The sequence below is a fragment of the Physcomitrium patens genome, chromosome 11, assembly GCF_059467195.1.
Source record: "Physcomitrium patens ecotype Gransden chromosome 11, ASM5946719v1, whole genome shotgun sequence".
Classification (NCBI taxonomy): domain Eukaryota; kingdom Viridiplantae; phylum Streptophyta; class Bryopsida; order Funariales; family Funariaceae; genus Physcomitrium; species Physcomitrium patens.
Genome location: NC_143420.1, coordinates 13,296,522 through 13,312,064, shown reverse-complemented (window position 1 = coordinate 13,312,064; position 15,543 = coordinate 13,296,522). Strand labels below are relative to the sequence as shown.

The 15,543-nt window shown below is 32.7% G+C and overlaps 1 protein-coding gene across 7 annotated transcripts; it reads right to left on the bottom strand.

Annotated features, from left to right (window-relative positions):
* Positions 1 to 5,668: 5,668 nt before the first annotated feature.
* Positions 5,669 to 14,099, bottom strand: LOC112288452 (bifunctional phosphatase IMPL2, chloroplastic). Of its 7 annotated transcripts, none has more exons than XM_073537141.2 (14): positions 13,377 to 14,099; positions 12,904 to 13,173; positions 11,811 to 11,936; positions 11,527 to 11,593; positions 10,187 to 11,065; positions 9,234 to 9,566; positions 8,730 to 8,808; positions 8,291 to 8,385; positions 7,763 to 7,812; positions 7,461 to 7,588; positions 7,156 to 7,222; positions 6,898 to 6,987; positions 6,657 to 6,753; positions 5,669 to 6,310 (listed from the first exon to the last, which is right to left on the bottom strand). In XM_073537141.2, the coding sequence occupies exons 5-14, from the start codon at positions 10,308 to 10,310 to the stop codon at positions 6,225 to 6,227; spliced, it is 1,149 nt and encodes a 382-aa protein (XP_073393242.1). In that variant the 5' UTR covers positions 10,311 to 11,065; positions 11,527 to 11,593; positions 11,811 to 11,936; positions 12,904 to 13,173; positions 13,377 to 14,099; the 3' UTR covers positions 5,669 to 6,224. The 7 variants fall into 7 exon arrangements, with proteins under 7 accessions (XP_073393242.1, XP_090110485.1, XP_090110483.1 ...); XM_090254359.1 differs by having other exon boundaries at positions 11,527 to 11,936; positions 12,904 to 12,955; positions 13,128 to 13,173; XM_090254357.1 differs by having other exon boundaries at positions 11,811 to 13,173.
* Positions 14,100 to 15,543: the final 1,444 nt, after the last annotated feature.

Sequence of the window (15,543 nt, the reverse complement as noted above, 5' to 3'; positions counted from 1 at the left end):
ATCTAGTTCGAAGAGGAGCATGAGATAGCTCTATTCTTTGCTCGGTTGTAAGCATAGCACAGTTTCAATGGGTGGGCAAGTGCTGCTATAGTGGTACATGACGATTTCGTTGCCTGGGGTTTATGAAGCTGGGCGAATGGTTTGCACTGCAGATGCGAAATTGTTGTAATGGAAAGGTCTACTCTGGAGAATTTTGCGTCTGTTCAGGTGAACGACTTCACTCTTTGCATCGCCATGTAGTCCAGCGAGGTTTCTATGCATTGGGGTTTATCCTCTAATCCTACTATTTTCATAATGAAGGACTGAATTTGTATGTGCCCGTCATGACGTACAATATCAACTGTATATACTCCATTGTCCAGTAATATGAACCATATTAGCAAGTTTGCAGTCGATCGAACCATGTCCATGCTTCATTCCACAAGCATAGTCAATTTGTGGTGGCACGTGCAGGGCAATCTCATTGTTTTAGCGTCAGTGCATTCCAATATCGATGTCTCTGTATCCTCTGTAAGGAACGTCTATTAGGTCCTCATGTTTGGGAGGGTGTAATAGAACTGGCAAGAGTAGTATTCAAATACAACATTTTGAGAACTTGAAGGATGTAAAAGTTTGGCTAATCATCTGATTTAGTTTCATGTTACAAAAAATGGTGACTTAGACTGAACAAAGGTAAAGAGACAAAGAGGGAGCAACCAATTTATCATGAGAGAGGTCTAGTAAAGGTAGGCATCAAAGACAAAACTAACAAAGACAAAACTAACAACTAGATGAGATTATGCTAAATCTGTCAGTTAAGATTCCTAATCTATTTATCTATTGGAATAAGTGTAATCCCTTAATCTAGTCTTAGGAGTGATTGTTAGAGAATCACATAACTTTTGTTAGAACTATCAAGACAACAAGATGCCAGCATATATATCAACACTCTTCTGGTTTGAGCATCTAAGTTTCCAACATCTTCTTACTCAAAACTTCACCATTGATAAAAGTTGCTACATCAACATTCAATAACATGAAGATGGCAACATAGAAGATGTCAATATAGAGAACTTTTGTGGACATTGTGAAGTCACTAGCAACATTGATGGAGATGCTTGTATGGTGGATTGCTCAATGTATTGGTATTAGAGTTCAAACGCTACACCATGCTATCTTATAAATAGTCTAGGATAAAAATCAGCGAAGTCAAGTGAAGCTTGAACAAGTGCAAGTATAGTACAAAGAACTATTAGAATAGAGAGACATATAGAAATTTTATGTTGTAGTGATTGGACAACTTCTTTATAAATATTCATCTTTAATTGAGCCAAATAAATAAATTTTTGATTACAACTACAATTATTACATAAAATTTTAAGTGTTGTGGAGATATTGAGAGTTATATAATTGATGCATTTGTTGAGGCATAAATATCAACAACTAATATGGAACAATTACATGAAGTAATTAAAGAACTTAACATAGAGGACAATAGATAGAGATAGAATAATATATATATATATATATATATATATATATTAATCAAAATATTTTATAAACTAATAATAATTTTATATAACCATTTAAAGTAATTTTTTAAAATCCTTAATTAATAATATAATATCTTTAATAATATATTACTTTAAAAAAATTATCAATAAATTTTAAAAATAATAATCTTTGACAATATTTAATTTGATTAGATAATCAAAAAAAATTAGAACTATAATATTAGATAATATATGTTTTAATATTTATTTTTAGTATATTAAAGTTAGAATAAGATATGACATGAATATGTTTAAAAGAAAATTTTAAGATGTTAAGAACATGAATCATGACATATCTTTGAAAAGACAATACACTCCAGTATCACTTACAGAGAAAATAAACAAATAAGATATAAATATAAGACAAAAAGAAACTAGAATGGCTAATGTCCATTACAAAGAATCTAGATAATCTTGAATCAAAATTTGAAATACAAAAAAGATGTTGTTAAGACTTTAGTCTAACTTCTATATATACCAACTACCAAGAAGGCCTTGTGGAAGCTTTTTTAGAACCGCAAGGCTTATAAATCTAAACATCAAGTTGTAGGTTGCTTCAAATGTAACTCTGTCAAAAGAGAAACTTATAAAATAAGTTTTAATAGCCACATAGCATATTTATTGAATTCCAAAAACATAATAAGTAGTTAAGAAACTTCCTCAAAACTTCTTAAAGAAAATATTACTTATCCGATTTATTTCTATTTATTTACATTTAGATCTATTGTCTAAAAAATATGAGCATCTATTACAAAAGGTCTTGGAAGCCTTAAGACATAAATACATATAGGACATAACCAAAAACACATGATATTTTGAATATATATCTATCTATATATATATATGCTTTAAAGTATATCAAATTGAGTTTCTTGTTGTATATTAATGATATGTAGTTTCTTTAAGGAATTAGATCAAAATGTTTTAGATGATCTTTACACTATTATAAAACTTTGTGATTTTTGTATCTTAACTTTTTTGATAAAATAAATAATTTAATTAATATAATTTATCATATATATGTATATATATATAATTTAATAAATAATAGATTATTATATTATTATTTTTAAAATTAAAGAAAAAAGAAATATAAATAATAAAATATTTATTTATCATATTTTTTGAAAAGAATTATATTTCTAAATTTTTGAAATTAGCATACTATGTACTTAATTAAAAATTAACTAAAATACTTAAATTTTCTTAATTAATCTTTTAGTGTATATTTGTCTTACTTTTATTTTTGTTTTTATTTTTGAATTTCTATTCTAATTGTGTTTCTATGCTTATGTAATCTAATTGCTTGTACTTAAATGTCACATCCTTGTAAAAAAATTACGCTTTTAGATTTAGATAATTTGTGATACTTTTAAAGTAAGAAAAAAATTAGCTTTTTCTTTTAAATTACAATTTTATTCATGAAATTCTTCAGAAATGCTACATACTTTTTAATACATTAATTTTCTTTATTATTACCAACAACATCCCATATACAATGATATTTATCTAGTATATGAAGTTCATTATAAAATACACAAGTATTAAGCAAAAATATTTTAAAATAAAGTATTTGTAAGATTGCTATAATTTATATAATAGAATTGTATTATATTAAGTTTTGTACAAAATATATACTTTAAAAATTTGATTCTTTGTTTGTTTGTGATCTAGTTTTGTTTTTTACTTACTTTAGAATTTTAAAAATAAAAAAGATAAATTTATAAGAATATTAAAACAAATTTAAGTATAATACATAAAAGTATCATATATATATATATATATATATATATATATATTAAGAGTTTTATAACCTAAAGTTTATATCTTATAAAAAAATCAAAATAAATTTTTAATGTATTTTATTTAATATAATAATATATTAATAAGTTATTTTTTTATTTAGAAAGTTAATAAAAGAATAATAAATTATTTCACACTACTTGCAATAGTTCTATAAGTATTGTGAAAAGACAAATATTTGTATTATTGTACATTTTTGTATCTGTATATATATACATATATATTATATTGTTTTCAATAAATAATCCTCCAAAAAAAAAGCTCTCATAATTAATCAAAAATTTGAAAACTAATTATATTTTATGTGTTATAATTAATAATATTAGTTTTAAATAATTAATTGAATTTAATTGAATTTTATTAATTAATAAAGACCATAAGGTTGGCAGCACTACATGGCCATCAAGTTCGAAATAAACAACTTAGTTTGTGGAGCCTTTATAAGGATGATTTCTATCTTGTCTTAAACATGCCAATTCAAACAATTAATAATCTCTAATGATTTATTTTATTTTTATTTTATTTTGTGCAATAGATGATATTAGTTAATAAAAAATATTTTATATATATTATATTTATTTTATAGGTTGCAAAGAATGTTTTAAAATGCATGATTTTTATAATAATGGGTGTTAATAAGTTGATTACATTTGTGAACACAACACAATATACAAATCACTTATGAGAAACACATGAAAATAAAACTACACTGGAGATATTATATTATATTTTTAAAGAATATAAAAATAAGTATTATTTATTTATTTATTTTAAATAAACAAAAAAATATATTGTAGTTTTGTAATTTTTTATTAACTAGTATTGTAGATGGTATAGGGCATATACGTAATATATATCACAAAGTATAAATTCTTCAAACAAAACATGATAGAGAAACCAAAAAAATAATAAACTTCAACAAATACCTAAGATACTAGAACAAGGATATAAAGTGTGAGATACAATATGGATAGCTAGTTGTTAGTATTAAATTAAAATAAATATTTTATTTATCCTAAAAAAATTGAAATATTTGTACAATTTCGTAAAAAATAATGATATTTGATGTAAATTAATTATAAGATATATAAGAAAAAACATAAATAAATAGAATATATGCAATATTCAATTATTACAGTTTATCAATACTGCATGTAACATAATGTGTATAGTAGATAGTCAAGTTTATGGTTTGATAATTTATGTAATAAAGAAGAAGAGTTGCCAATTAATAACAAAAAAATAGAAAAATAGAAACAGAATGGACAAAAACTACAATACTAATAAAAGAAGAAAAATTGGTCCTTCATGACCTTTCCATGACAATCCTTTAAAAGTAACTACTTAAACTGCTCCTACCATAATGCCCACGACATCAATAATATTAATTAACTAATTAAAAAAATTGTGACAACAAAATCGTACTTCAGACAGCACTTACTGCACACAATAAAGGTATTGCTATATGCAGCTCCAGGCTGAGTGGAGCTGCCCTCTCCCACCTCGTTGCAGCAGAATGACCAAAACAGTACACAGGAAGAAATAATTCATTAATGTATTCTTTTTATACTCCATACTATCCATGATAAATGTGGTGATTCTCCAAATGGCGTTCCTCCTACCCATCCAACTTCCCCATACTACCACCAACCTCTGACACTCCCAGATGTAGTCTTAATCTGGGGATCCTTGTGGGAGGAAATTGCCGATGTGGCGAATCGAAAGTTATAGAACTGAATCATACAGCGAAGAATCAGCAGTCAGCAACAGTTTTATCATGAAAATTTGTCAAGTGCTGACGGTTCCACTTAATTTGTCTGATTAGTTGAATCTTAGGTTAGATGCAGACTGTCGACTCACCGGTTGTTTGAATATGGTTTGTTGGAAACGATCGGCACTGACCCACACCCAATTGATGAACACAAGTCAAGTGCTGATGAGAACCTTGTTGATGTCGAGAAGAGCACTGAACTTGTTGACCATTCCACTGCACCTCCCAGAATTTTGCAGTACAGTGAAAAGCGCTCCGCTGATGTCAAATATGATAAGGGTCAAAAGAGGCGTTCGCCTGGAGGAAGTGCACATGTGGACATCCTTGAAAGGGGGGGGGGGGGGGGGGGGGGGGGGAGGGGACAGGAGTGACACGGCAGAACGAAGAGTGTACAGGAAATGGCGAAGCAGGGCACTACGGTCTTGACTTATGACTTGACCATGTAGAAACCCAATTCTCAGAAGATAACGTCGAAGGTTCAGTGTAGTTGCTTCCACCACTCTTTCGAACTCATTGACATTCTCCAGATTCCCTCTGAATGAAGCAAAGTGTGAATCGTGACTTTCATGTTTTTAACGACGGAATAAATTGAATGGAGGTTGTGTTTGATTAATAGTGATAAGTCTTCTCAAGACGGGTTTCATGGGAATTGATAAGATGAAAAAAAATCTCACAACTGTTACTAATCTGTTGTGCGAGCTTCTTACAATTGCAACTATGGAGATGGAGAAACTTGAAAGAGAAATTACTCGCATATACTTCGTCCTCTAGAAAATGAATGGATGATGTGGATACGGTTGAAGATTCTTCACGTCCCTTATAAATTTTTGCTTGAATTTTTCCACTGTTACTCGCCGGAGCAAATTGACGATTACTCTATACATGCTCCACGGTGGGAATTCGAATTTCCGATGAACCAGAAGTTAACATCTGCATAATTATGGCCAGTAAAAGATGAATTTTACGCTAAAGAAGCTGAACTAACAAAGGTTATTGAAAACCAATATATGCTAAGAGAAGGAATGTATCAGCACTGCTCTACACTACTCGACTAAGCAAGTACTCTATTTAAAAATAATTGCTTGGCTAAAATAATCGATTGTGTTTGTCGCTGCATATTAACATTGTTCTCCAATCAAGCGAGACAGAGCAGCCTTGTGTAAACTCCTACTTCCAGCAGCTAGAACTCCAATACTGTGTTCCCCTGAACAGTTGCAAGGACTTCATGTTAAGACGACATGTCACATACAGAAACTCATCTGAATTCATGCAAGATAATGCCTCAATTTCGGTCGACGAGATAACTGCAAAACTAGTGGCTAATGACCAGTTACTTTCAGATATTTTGAGAAATAGTGTCCTCAATAAGGTCTCGCAGGATTTGTTTCAAAAGAATGCGAGCATTGAATGCGTTAATGAAGACAATGCATTGAGGATACTCGATTATGTGATTTCTAATGCTTAGTAGTTTGGTTTGAAAGAAGTTTTGAATTATCAGTGGACCTAATGGATATTAATCATTCAGACCCCGTAGAGACGAGAAAATTTACCGATATGTGGAAACCATTTGAGACTTTCTCCATTCCAGTTCGTAATCGTCCCACCAGCACCCTCAACCACTGGTACTAAAGCCAAGTAATCATATGGCTGTTGAGTAGAAGAGCAGAAAAGGCAAGCTTAGATATTACTATCCAACCGAAGGCAAGAAAACCTGTTTCAAAATAATGTTCAAATCTGTACAAAACTGCCCTCCATTGACAATGAATAGAGAATCAGTATGCTACTTCATACCTTCAATCCGTGTTCAACAATCACGTCCACATGTCCAGATGACAGCAGCCCATAAGCGTAGCAATCACACCCATACAAAGGAATTTTCACCTGTCAAATGATAGGATAAGCCATTGAGAAACAAATAAATGCATAATTAATATGATCATATTTCAATAAAGATCCTCTTACTTGAGATACAGACAACATTTTAAAACGCTAGCTCATTGTATTACTAAATATAGAATATTAGGCCTAACACATTGTGAAGTTCCATACCTCATTCCTGACACGCACAAAGGCATCTTCTGTTTCCCCAGCGAACATATGAGGACTTGTTGTGTACCTGTGAGCCAGGAAATTGGATAAAATGACTTGAATGGATGACCTAACTGCCTTAACCATAGCTGACGAAATGTCAATCTGTTAGGCGTTGCTAACTTGCTCAAAAGTCCTCACGAATGTTAGGTGGAAATGGACGTCAGCTAGCGACATGCTGAGTAGACACTTCTCATATTTTCCAGACTGTCTTTCGACTTATGCAATATAGAATGGCACTAATAGTATATGAAATGAATGCTTACAAGTATGCATCTTTGAGCAGTGAAGTAGAGGAACGTGTTTTGATTCTGCGGCCATTAAGAGTAGTAGCTTGGCCTTGAACTCCAACCCACCGCTCCCCTAGCACAGGTTGATCGATGATACCAAGCACCTGACAATTTAGTGTATGAGTGACAACCACTGAGTGAAGATAATTGCAAAGAAAAATTTATGGGTTCTACGTGCGATATACCCCTACCAAAATGAAGAACAAGCTGATAAATAACGAGTTACAAAAACAATGGTTCTCTTTAAAAAAACAAAACAAAGCATATTTTCACTGTACCGGAGTGTCCTTGTACAGTAGAGAGATGAGTGTTCCGAAAACTGGCTTCCCTGAAATCCCACATCCACGAAAATCAATGGCTTGTTTTAGAGCTAAGAGCTTCATATTGTTTGTTATTATGCTGGCGATGAGCCAAGCATGACATTAATCTGAGAATTATCTTGAGTGATAATTTATGTGAAATAATTTATGCCAAAAGCCTATGCAGATTGTGGAAGGGATAGCCGCCTCAGAATGCCCGCAGTTTTTGCGACGTTGCTGAAGTTGTTCCATTCAACTTATCTTGAACCACACTAAAAAGGGCGACATAAAAACATCGCACGCTCTGAATTTACTTAGTATTAGATACTGCGCCTCACGAGCCTTTTGCGTCTGGTTCTTGAACTCCGAATCCGTCCCTCATGTTGAGAAAGAGAAACTTCAGGAACGGAATGCCTTCAGCGGAGCTTCGTGAATCATCTAAATTTCCTCGAATTCTAATGTGCAAAGAGAAGGCAGACAAAGACAAAAGAAAGATATTATTGTCACCAGTGATGAAGCTCTTAGTGCCATCAATGGGGTCTAAGACCCAAACATAATCAGAGCCTCCTTCAGGCATCGCCAAGCCTCCTTCTTCCCCAAATCTGTCACATCTTATTATTAGCTTCTACCCTGCCCTCTACCCCTCACAAAACATCCCTAAAGAAGCATAAAATAATTTGTTTTTTGATCACAAGCATTCAGTACTCTTATTATGATCCCCTCTATAGGCTTAAGACACATATTGCATCTTCGTTATTCGTATTACGTAAGATGCAGAAAACTCCTTCTCATCTCAACTTAATACATGCTTGGTTTTAATCTTTACACGAGGCTTTTAAGTTAGCAATATCATACCTCCTAGATGCTTGGATGAAGGTGTTTAAAGATGGGAAAAAAGGAAACTGAAGTCTACCTAGGATTTTCTGATCGGTAAGGAAAAACTTACATTGCATGATCTGGAAAACACCGGGATATGATAGACCACATCGCAGCCTCAGTCTCTCGATCGGCTATTGTCACTGGACCTGCTCACCATCAAAGCCAGTCAGCAGGAAAATTTTAGGCATATCTAAAAGTCTCTAACATGAATGCAGGGAACACATACCACATCTTGTAACTCCAAGCTTTGTATTGGGAAGGGTCCAAAGCGCTCAAAAAGAGTTAGGGGGCACATGACGATGCGGTTGATCAATTCGACAATCAAACGTAGATCAAATCTGACATGTGCTAAGAGTCTAGGCGAGGAGCCGAGAGGAATGACAAGCCTAAACCTTACATGGTCTGCATACCGGAAACAGTTTTGCAATCCCGATGCGTGAAGATCTGGCACTAAATTGTATATTTCAAAGAACGATTCGGAAATAGCACTGACATATTTTACACGGATAAACCTCAGATAATGAAGTCTGTTAAAGCTTTTACCGAAGTTTTAAATGTGTGTGCAACTCACTCAAGTCTTCCTTGTCAATGATCTGAAAGTTTGATCTGAAATACTTCATGACGACTATTCGCGCCGCATCTGCAAGCATATGTCCGACCTCAACAAACTCGTCCATGCCACTGGAACTGTCGTAGCCCTTGTCATCATCAAGAGCTAGCGCAGCGGAATGCTTGGTCCTGGTGGCAAGATGTGCCAGCTTTGGCACCTCCATGCTGAAGGTTGTGGAAAGCCTGTCTTTCCATTTCGTTGAAGGAAGTCCAGTGCTCTTGCCATGCGCATAATTTATAAAAACTCCCTCTGGAGATCTCCTAACATCACCGAGTGATGAAAAACCTCTTCCACCTGTTCGATTGAGCCAGAGTCAAGAACCAAGCCACAGCCAAAGGTCTGTCGAAAATATTCAAAATAATGAAGAATACTTAAAACGAAGTCCAAAAATTATTAATTAAAAAATGCCCGGTATTTATATTATTTTTCAATACTATCAGGAAATATCGCACTGAACTTACCTTTGCACCAGTCCGCTCAATTTACCAGAGCATGTCACCACTGTGATTTGCTTCTCATGAAAGACGGATTCCTCATAAGTACGAGTATCGGTTAAGCAATTCTAACAAGGTGAATTGACAGACCTCGAGACAACAGAATGAATAATTAAACAAATAAATGAATAAAAATGACACTTCGCGAGAACCGTTCAAGCAGAAAGACAAAAATCTCACACATGATTTAATTCAAGCATTATTCTTTGAAACATCAACTACAATGCACCACGAAAAACGGCTTTCAGTGTTCCTCTCTGCTCCTGTAGTTAAGAACGTACTCATCAACATGTGAATCTCTCCGCCTTAAATTCGTATTTCAATTCAAGTCGCAAACGCAATTACTAAATATCGCAACGTCTGGTCAACAACCCGAAGTGTCTACGGAAGCCATGACTTCATACAATTCCCTTCACTTACCTGAAGATAATTCTCCTGCCGAGGAACGAATTGCCGCCCAAAGCGCCGAAACTCCATGTAGGTTCCGCTGCCTGACGATCTCGGTGAGAGCCTTCCGGCCAACGTCCCTGGCCGTTCGCTGCATCGTTGCAAAGAAACAAAGACAAGTACACCAAAACAAAACAAAAAAAATCGTACCAGTTGTTTAAAGGAATGCTCTCAAGTTCAGCACAGAAGTCTCAAGCAATTTCCAACCGATTAACAATCAATTAAACTGGCTCCTACCAGTCACTGCAACTCACTGCTCCTCAGATCAGAAGTTAGGCCGTCATCAGCAGGCAGAGATGGGCAACACAGATCACATTACACATGATGGCGAGCCGCGTCGTGGACAGAAATACCAACACGAGTTGGTAACTGGCTGGAGGTGACAGAAGAGTCTCACGCCTGTTGGCCAAGAGCGGGCTGCTGCTCTCCGAATATGCCGCCAGCATATTTGAGTATAAGTAAAACGGCACTTGCGTTGTTACTGTTGCTTTAGCGAAAAAACAGCCGCACAACTTTTCGATGCAGAGCCTCGATCCGACTTATTCAACCACCACGCATGGTGTTGGCCACGTCAGGGCGACAGAGCGCATTTGTGGACCTCCGGACTGTCTCCCTGCTCGTATTAAGCTTAGATCCTGCATCTGCTCGCTCTTCGCTTGGGTTTTCCCGACGCTATAGCTACAGGCGTTTTTTTTTTTTTATTCCTATCGCAAAAGTTAGGCATGGAGCTCCTTTTACTTTTCACCGAGAACCAAACTTTTGTATAGGACCATGTGGGTGTTTTTAATGATGTTGTGGATAAAAAGATGGGTTCACACATTACGGGCTTTCCAGGAATTGAAATCCCTATCCCTTTTCATGTGAAACAAATTTGTAAGTTAATTTTGAATCCATATTCTAAGTATAAAAAAATGTTTTGATTTCTGTACGTCAAAGTAAAGTAGAGTATGCCGATGACAAGATGGATGACATAAAAGTAGTGCACCTTGAAAAGATGGATGTGGTAGGATCAAGATAAATTTTAATGACAAATGCTAAGAACTCAATGAACAATTATATGATGTGGTTGAGATGTGAATAGTAATGGTGGAATTTAATAAGATGATGTGCTAATTATATTGATAAATTAACAAAATGAAGTTGAAAAGTTTGGCAAGCAATTGGTATTCCCAACAGGGCCTCAGATTTGAAAAAACATGCACTTTGTGAATGTTTTGCAAGCAGTAAAATATTTGCAAAATGACAAGAATGTAAACATGTAAAAGGAAATATATGTATATATAATTCAAATTAAAATCAGAGTAGTCACTCACCAACATGTTTTTTTTCAAACAGATAAAGATTAAACAAATCTTTTTACCAGCATATTCATGTAAGTCCCTGTTTCAAAAACAAGTTTTTACTTTGTAAACTATTAGTTTTGATATATGATGATCATCAATTCGAGACTATAATGTCATATAATTATCAATATCACACACTTTAAATGCAATAAACAAAGAACAAAAAATTATAGCATTTCATATTAATCTACAATGATGATGCTAATAATAAGAATATTATCTTGAAATGTTAGAAAAGACTAGATACTAAATACCATAACAACCATGTCGGCAAAAACAAACAAGCAATTTAAGTGGTTGTAGTTACAAAGTATACAATATTTGTTATCCTCTTTCTCTGTCTATTATCATGTGCTTTATAAATATTACTTTGGTATAGTCTGCCACATGGAATTGTGATTTATTTAGTTAAAAATTATCTACTATTTGTCATTTAGCTACAAATGAAATTGATTACGAATATCATGTCTAAAACAAGTTTAAAGATTGGTCCTTACACATGCACTGTAAAATTTGACTCATTATTATTAATTCGAAAGTATACTACAGCTTTCAAAAATTTGACAACTATGTTGTGGTGAAATTAAATTTCCAAAAACCATAAAAAAATAAAAAATAAAAAATAAAACAAAGCATTAAGAGAACTTATATATTTAGGGATGAAGAGTATTTTTATATAAATCTTGTTTTAAGTTTTTGTGTCTCCAAGTGATTTCTAGAATCCTATTCTTATGATAGAATTGATTAAAACAATGGCATTAGAACAAGTTATCATATATATATGTATATATATATATATACAGATAATGAAGACTGAAAGCACTTCACTTGGACCTTCTATAAAAAATGGAGTGTTCATGAAAGTATTCCACAGTGAAAATAAATAAATAAATAAAATAGCTCATCTAAAAATGTCAACTCTTTCATCTAATGTGCAAATAGACTTTAATAAAATATTCACATATATACAACACACACCCACACAATCTTCTACTTTAAATTTCACCATCAAAATCACAGTCACAAATACACTATTGAAAAGAGTAGAAATATACTTGTTATTTTGTTTTCAAAACATGAGGAGAATAAAATATTTTCTTAAAATTTCTCATGGCTCATTTGTTGTTTTATGTAGTGTTATTGCATTGCATTGCATTGCATTGTAACAAAAAGTAAGTGTAAAATAAATTATTAGTATAGACATCATTTTTATTAATTTGAGGAATAACTTAATTTCTAAACATATATACTGGATTAATTGTATTGAACCAAAAAGAAAAAAAGAAAAAAGAAAATGATGTTGATAATAATGATAATGATAATAAAATAAAATAACTTAGAAAATACCTTATAAAAGCTGTTTCTTCTTAAGTTGACATGATCGTACTTATCTTTGTGACTTATTGTCAATAAAACCTCTTAATTAGTATTTTAAATATTTATTGATTCAAGTTGAAATGCATTTGAAGGCCAACTTCAAAGCAATAGTGGAGCGTCAACAAACTATCAATAATATTTAGTTGTAATCCTCAATATTTAATTTTCAAAGAAATGTTCAAAATAAATCTTACACAAAATCCATAAATTTTAATGATGTGTCGAAATATATCCTTCGACCTAGATTTATTTTTAATATCAATTGATAACAAGAAAAAGAAATCTTAAATTAAAAAATATATAGCTTGCCAAAAATGTCTTTCTATTTCTCTTCACTCAAAGTTTTAGTATAATTCATTACTATTTTTTAATAAAACTTTTAGAATTTATATGTAGAAAGAATGTGAGAGGGATCAAGAATAATAAGATTGAGAATAAAGTACCAATAGTATTGTTAATAAATTAGACAATGATAATGGTTGTAATGTCTTGCAATTACAAGAACTCCCTTAATCTAAATAACTCACAACGGCAATTATGACTTTGAATGGTAATTCTTCCTTTAAAACTAGATCATAGCAAAACTCAATGTATTGTTCTTGTTGTATTCAAGCTTCAATATACCAAAGCAATTGAACTAATAGAAGTAGGTTTGAACACGAAAAAAGACTGATTATATGAATTGGGTCTATTAGTGTCACAATTGACTGTACTCTAGCTATCTGAAATTAATAATCAAACTACAAAACACCAATGCTTACTACTTCCATTTTAATTCAACACATAATCCATTCTATGAATATCAATTCAACAATACTTCCATATTCTTATCAGTTCATCTCCCACTTATTCTCTTTGTAGTTTATATATATTCAATTATTGATCTCCAGCTTACTTATTATATTCAGTTTTTCAATTCATTATACAAAATTCAATATCTTTACTTAATACAACACAATTCGATAATCTCAATTCTCAAGGTCACAAATTTTTTCCAAAACAGTCAATCCAAAGTCATATTCCATAATATTCTAATCTTAGTTTCAACAATACTTCTCTCAATCACAACTCTAAATAAGTAAATAATAAAAGCAAAGAAAATAAAGAGGTAGCACCAAGCTTACCCTCGCTTATGACTCTCACATTCAGGCCCCGATCTTTCACTTCTCAACCTCTTTTTCCTACCAAAAGATAGACCGTCGGCCAACAGATTTCAAAGGTTATGAATCTTTGAATTCTTAATCATTTGTTCCACTAACAACCTATTATTACTAACAAAACTACCTAATCATAAGTCTAATTCTCAAGGTTGTCAATAATCAACCAATAACTTACCACAAAATTTATTCTCTTATTCTACAGAGCTCCACTCTTAATTAAGCAACGTCCTCGTAAACATTATTTAACCTCAACTTATAAAGACGTAGCAGTGCATATCTCTGAAGGTGTTATCGTTGAAACTGGTGTATTGATCCACACTAAATTATTGGCCTCCTTCGCTAATAAAGCTAATTTAGTCTGCAACATCGCAACCTCTACCTGCAGCCGCTCTTGCCATTCCTTCCAATCGGTCTCTATCTTTGCTTTCTCAAACACCATGTTTGCCATCTTCTTCTTTTCTGCCATCCACTTCTTCTTAACTACAAAAGAAAATACAATGCTTGTCAAGAGTCCCCCTCCTACTTCTTACTATGGTCCAATCAATTGGGTCGACTCTCCCCTTTTGTAATAGAAAACTTGTTTTTGTACTGTAAATGCTTACAGTATATAAAAATCAGTTAAAACATATTATATGTTGATAAATCTAGATGTATGTTAGAATTTCTAGTAGATTAAATTAAAAAGAATTGATATAAAAAACTTTACTTTCTTTCTTTACTTCTTTTGATTTTGACATTAAAATATATATATATATATATATATATATATATATAAGACGTAAATGTTTAGTATGAAGCCTTGGGAGAAGGTGGAAACCTAAGGATGAAAATCTAAATTAGTAGGAGGCTAATTGGGAGTGATGAAAGCAAGGCATGGTCGGATGAAGGCAAGGAATGGGGAACTTCATCCCTATTGGTCGAATACCATGTCCAATGGGCTTTGAGGAGGCTGCCCATGACCTTAAGAAGGATTTCGGTGACTTCAAAGAGAGCATTCTGAGATCGCAAGCTAGGATTGTAAATTTTAGGGTTTGGAGTACAATTTGTGTGTAAGAATTAGAGGATTTGGAGTTAGGGTGAAGAAGTTATAGCCATTTAAAGTTAAGGTATTTATTTAAGATATACTATTACTCTTTTGAGGGTACGAGGAGTTTTACAGCAACTTTTGAAGATCGGAAGGTACGATTGGAACGGTGATTTCAAGACCTACATCTTTTATGAAAGAATTATTGCTTTTGAAGTTCATATAAAGGAGTTATAAGGAGTTGAAGGCGGTGCTTCCAAATCAAAAGCAGTAAGTAAGCGGGTTTGTTTGTAGTAATAGTTGGAGCCATAACTTGAGTTTTTGGACAAATTTTTGGTTCAAACTTTTTGAAGAATGTAAAATTTTGTGTTAAGAAACTATACATATAAATTTCGTGGCATTTGAGCTTATATTTTGTGAGACATG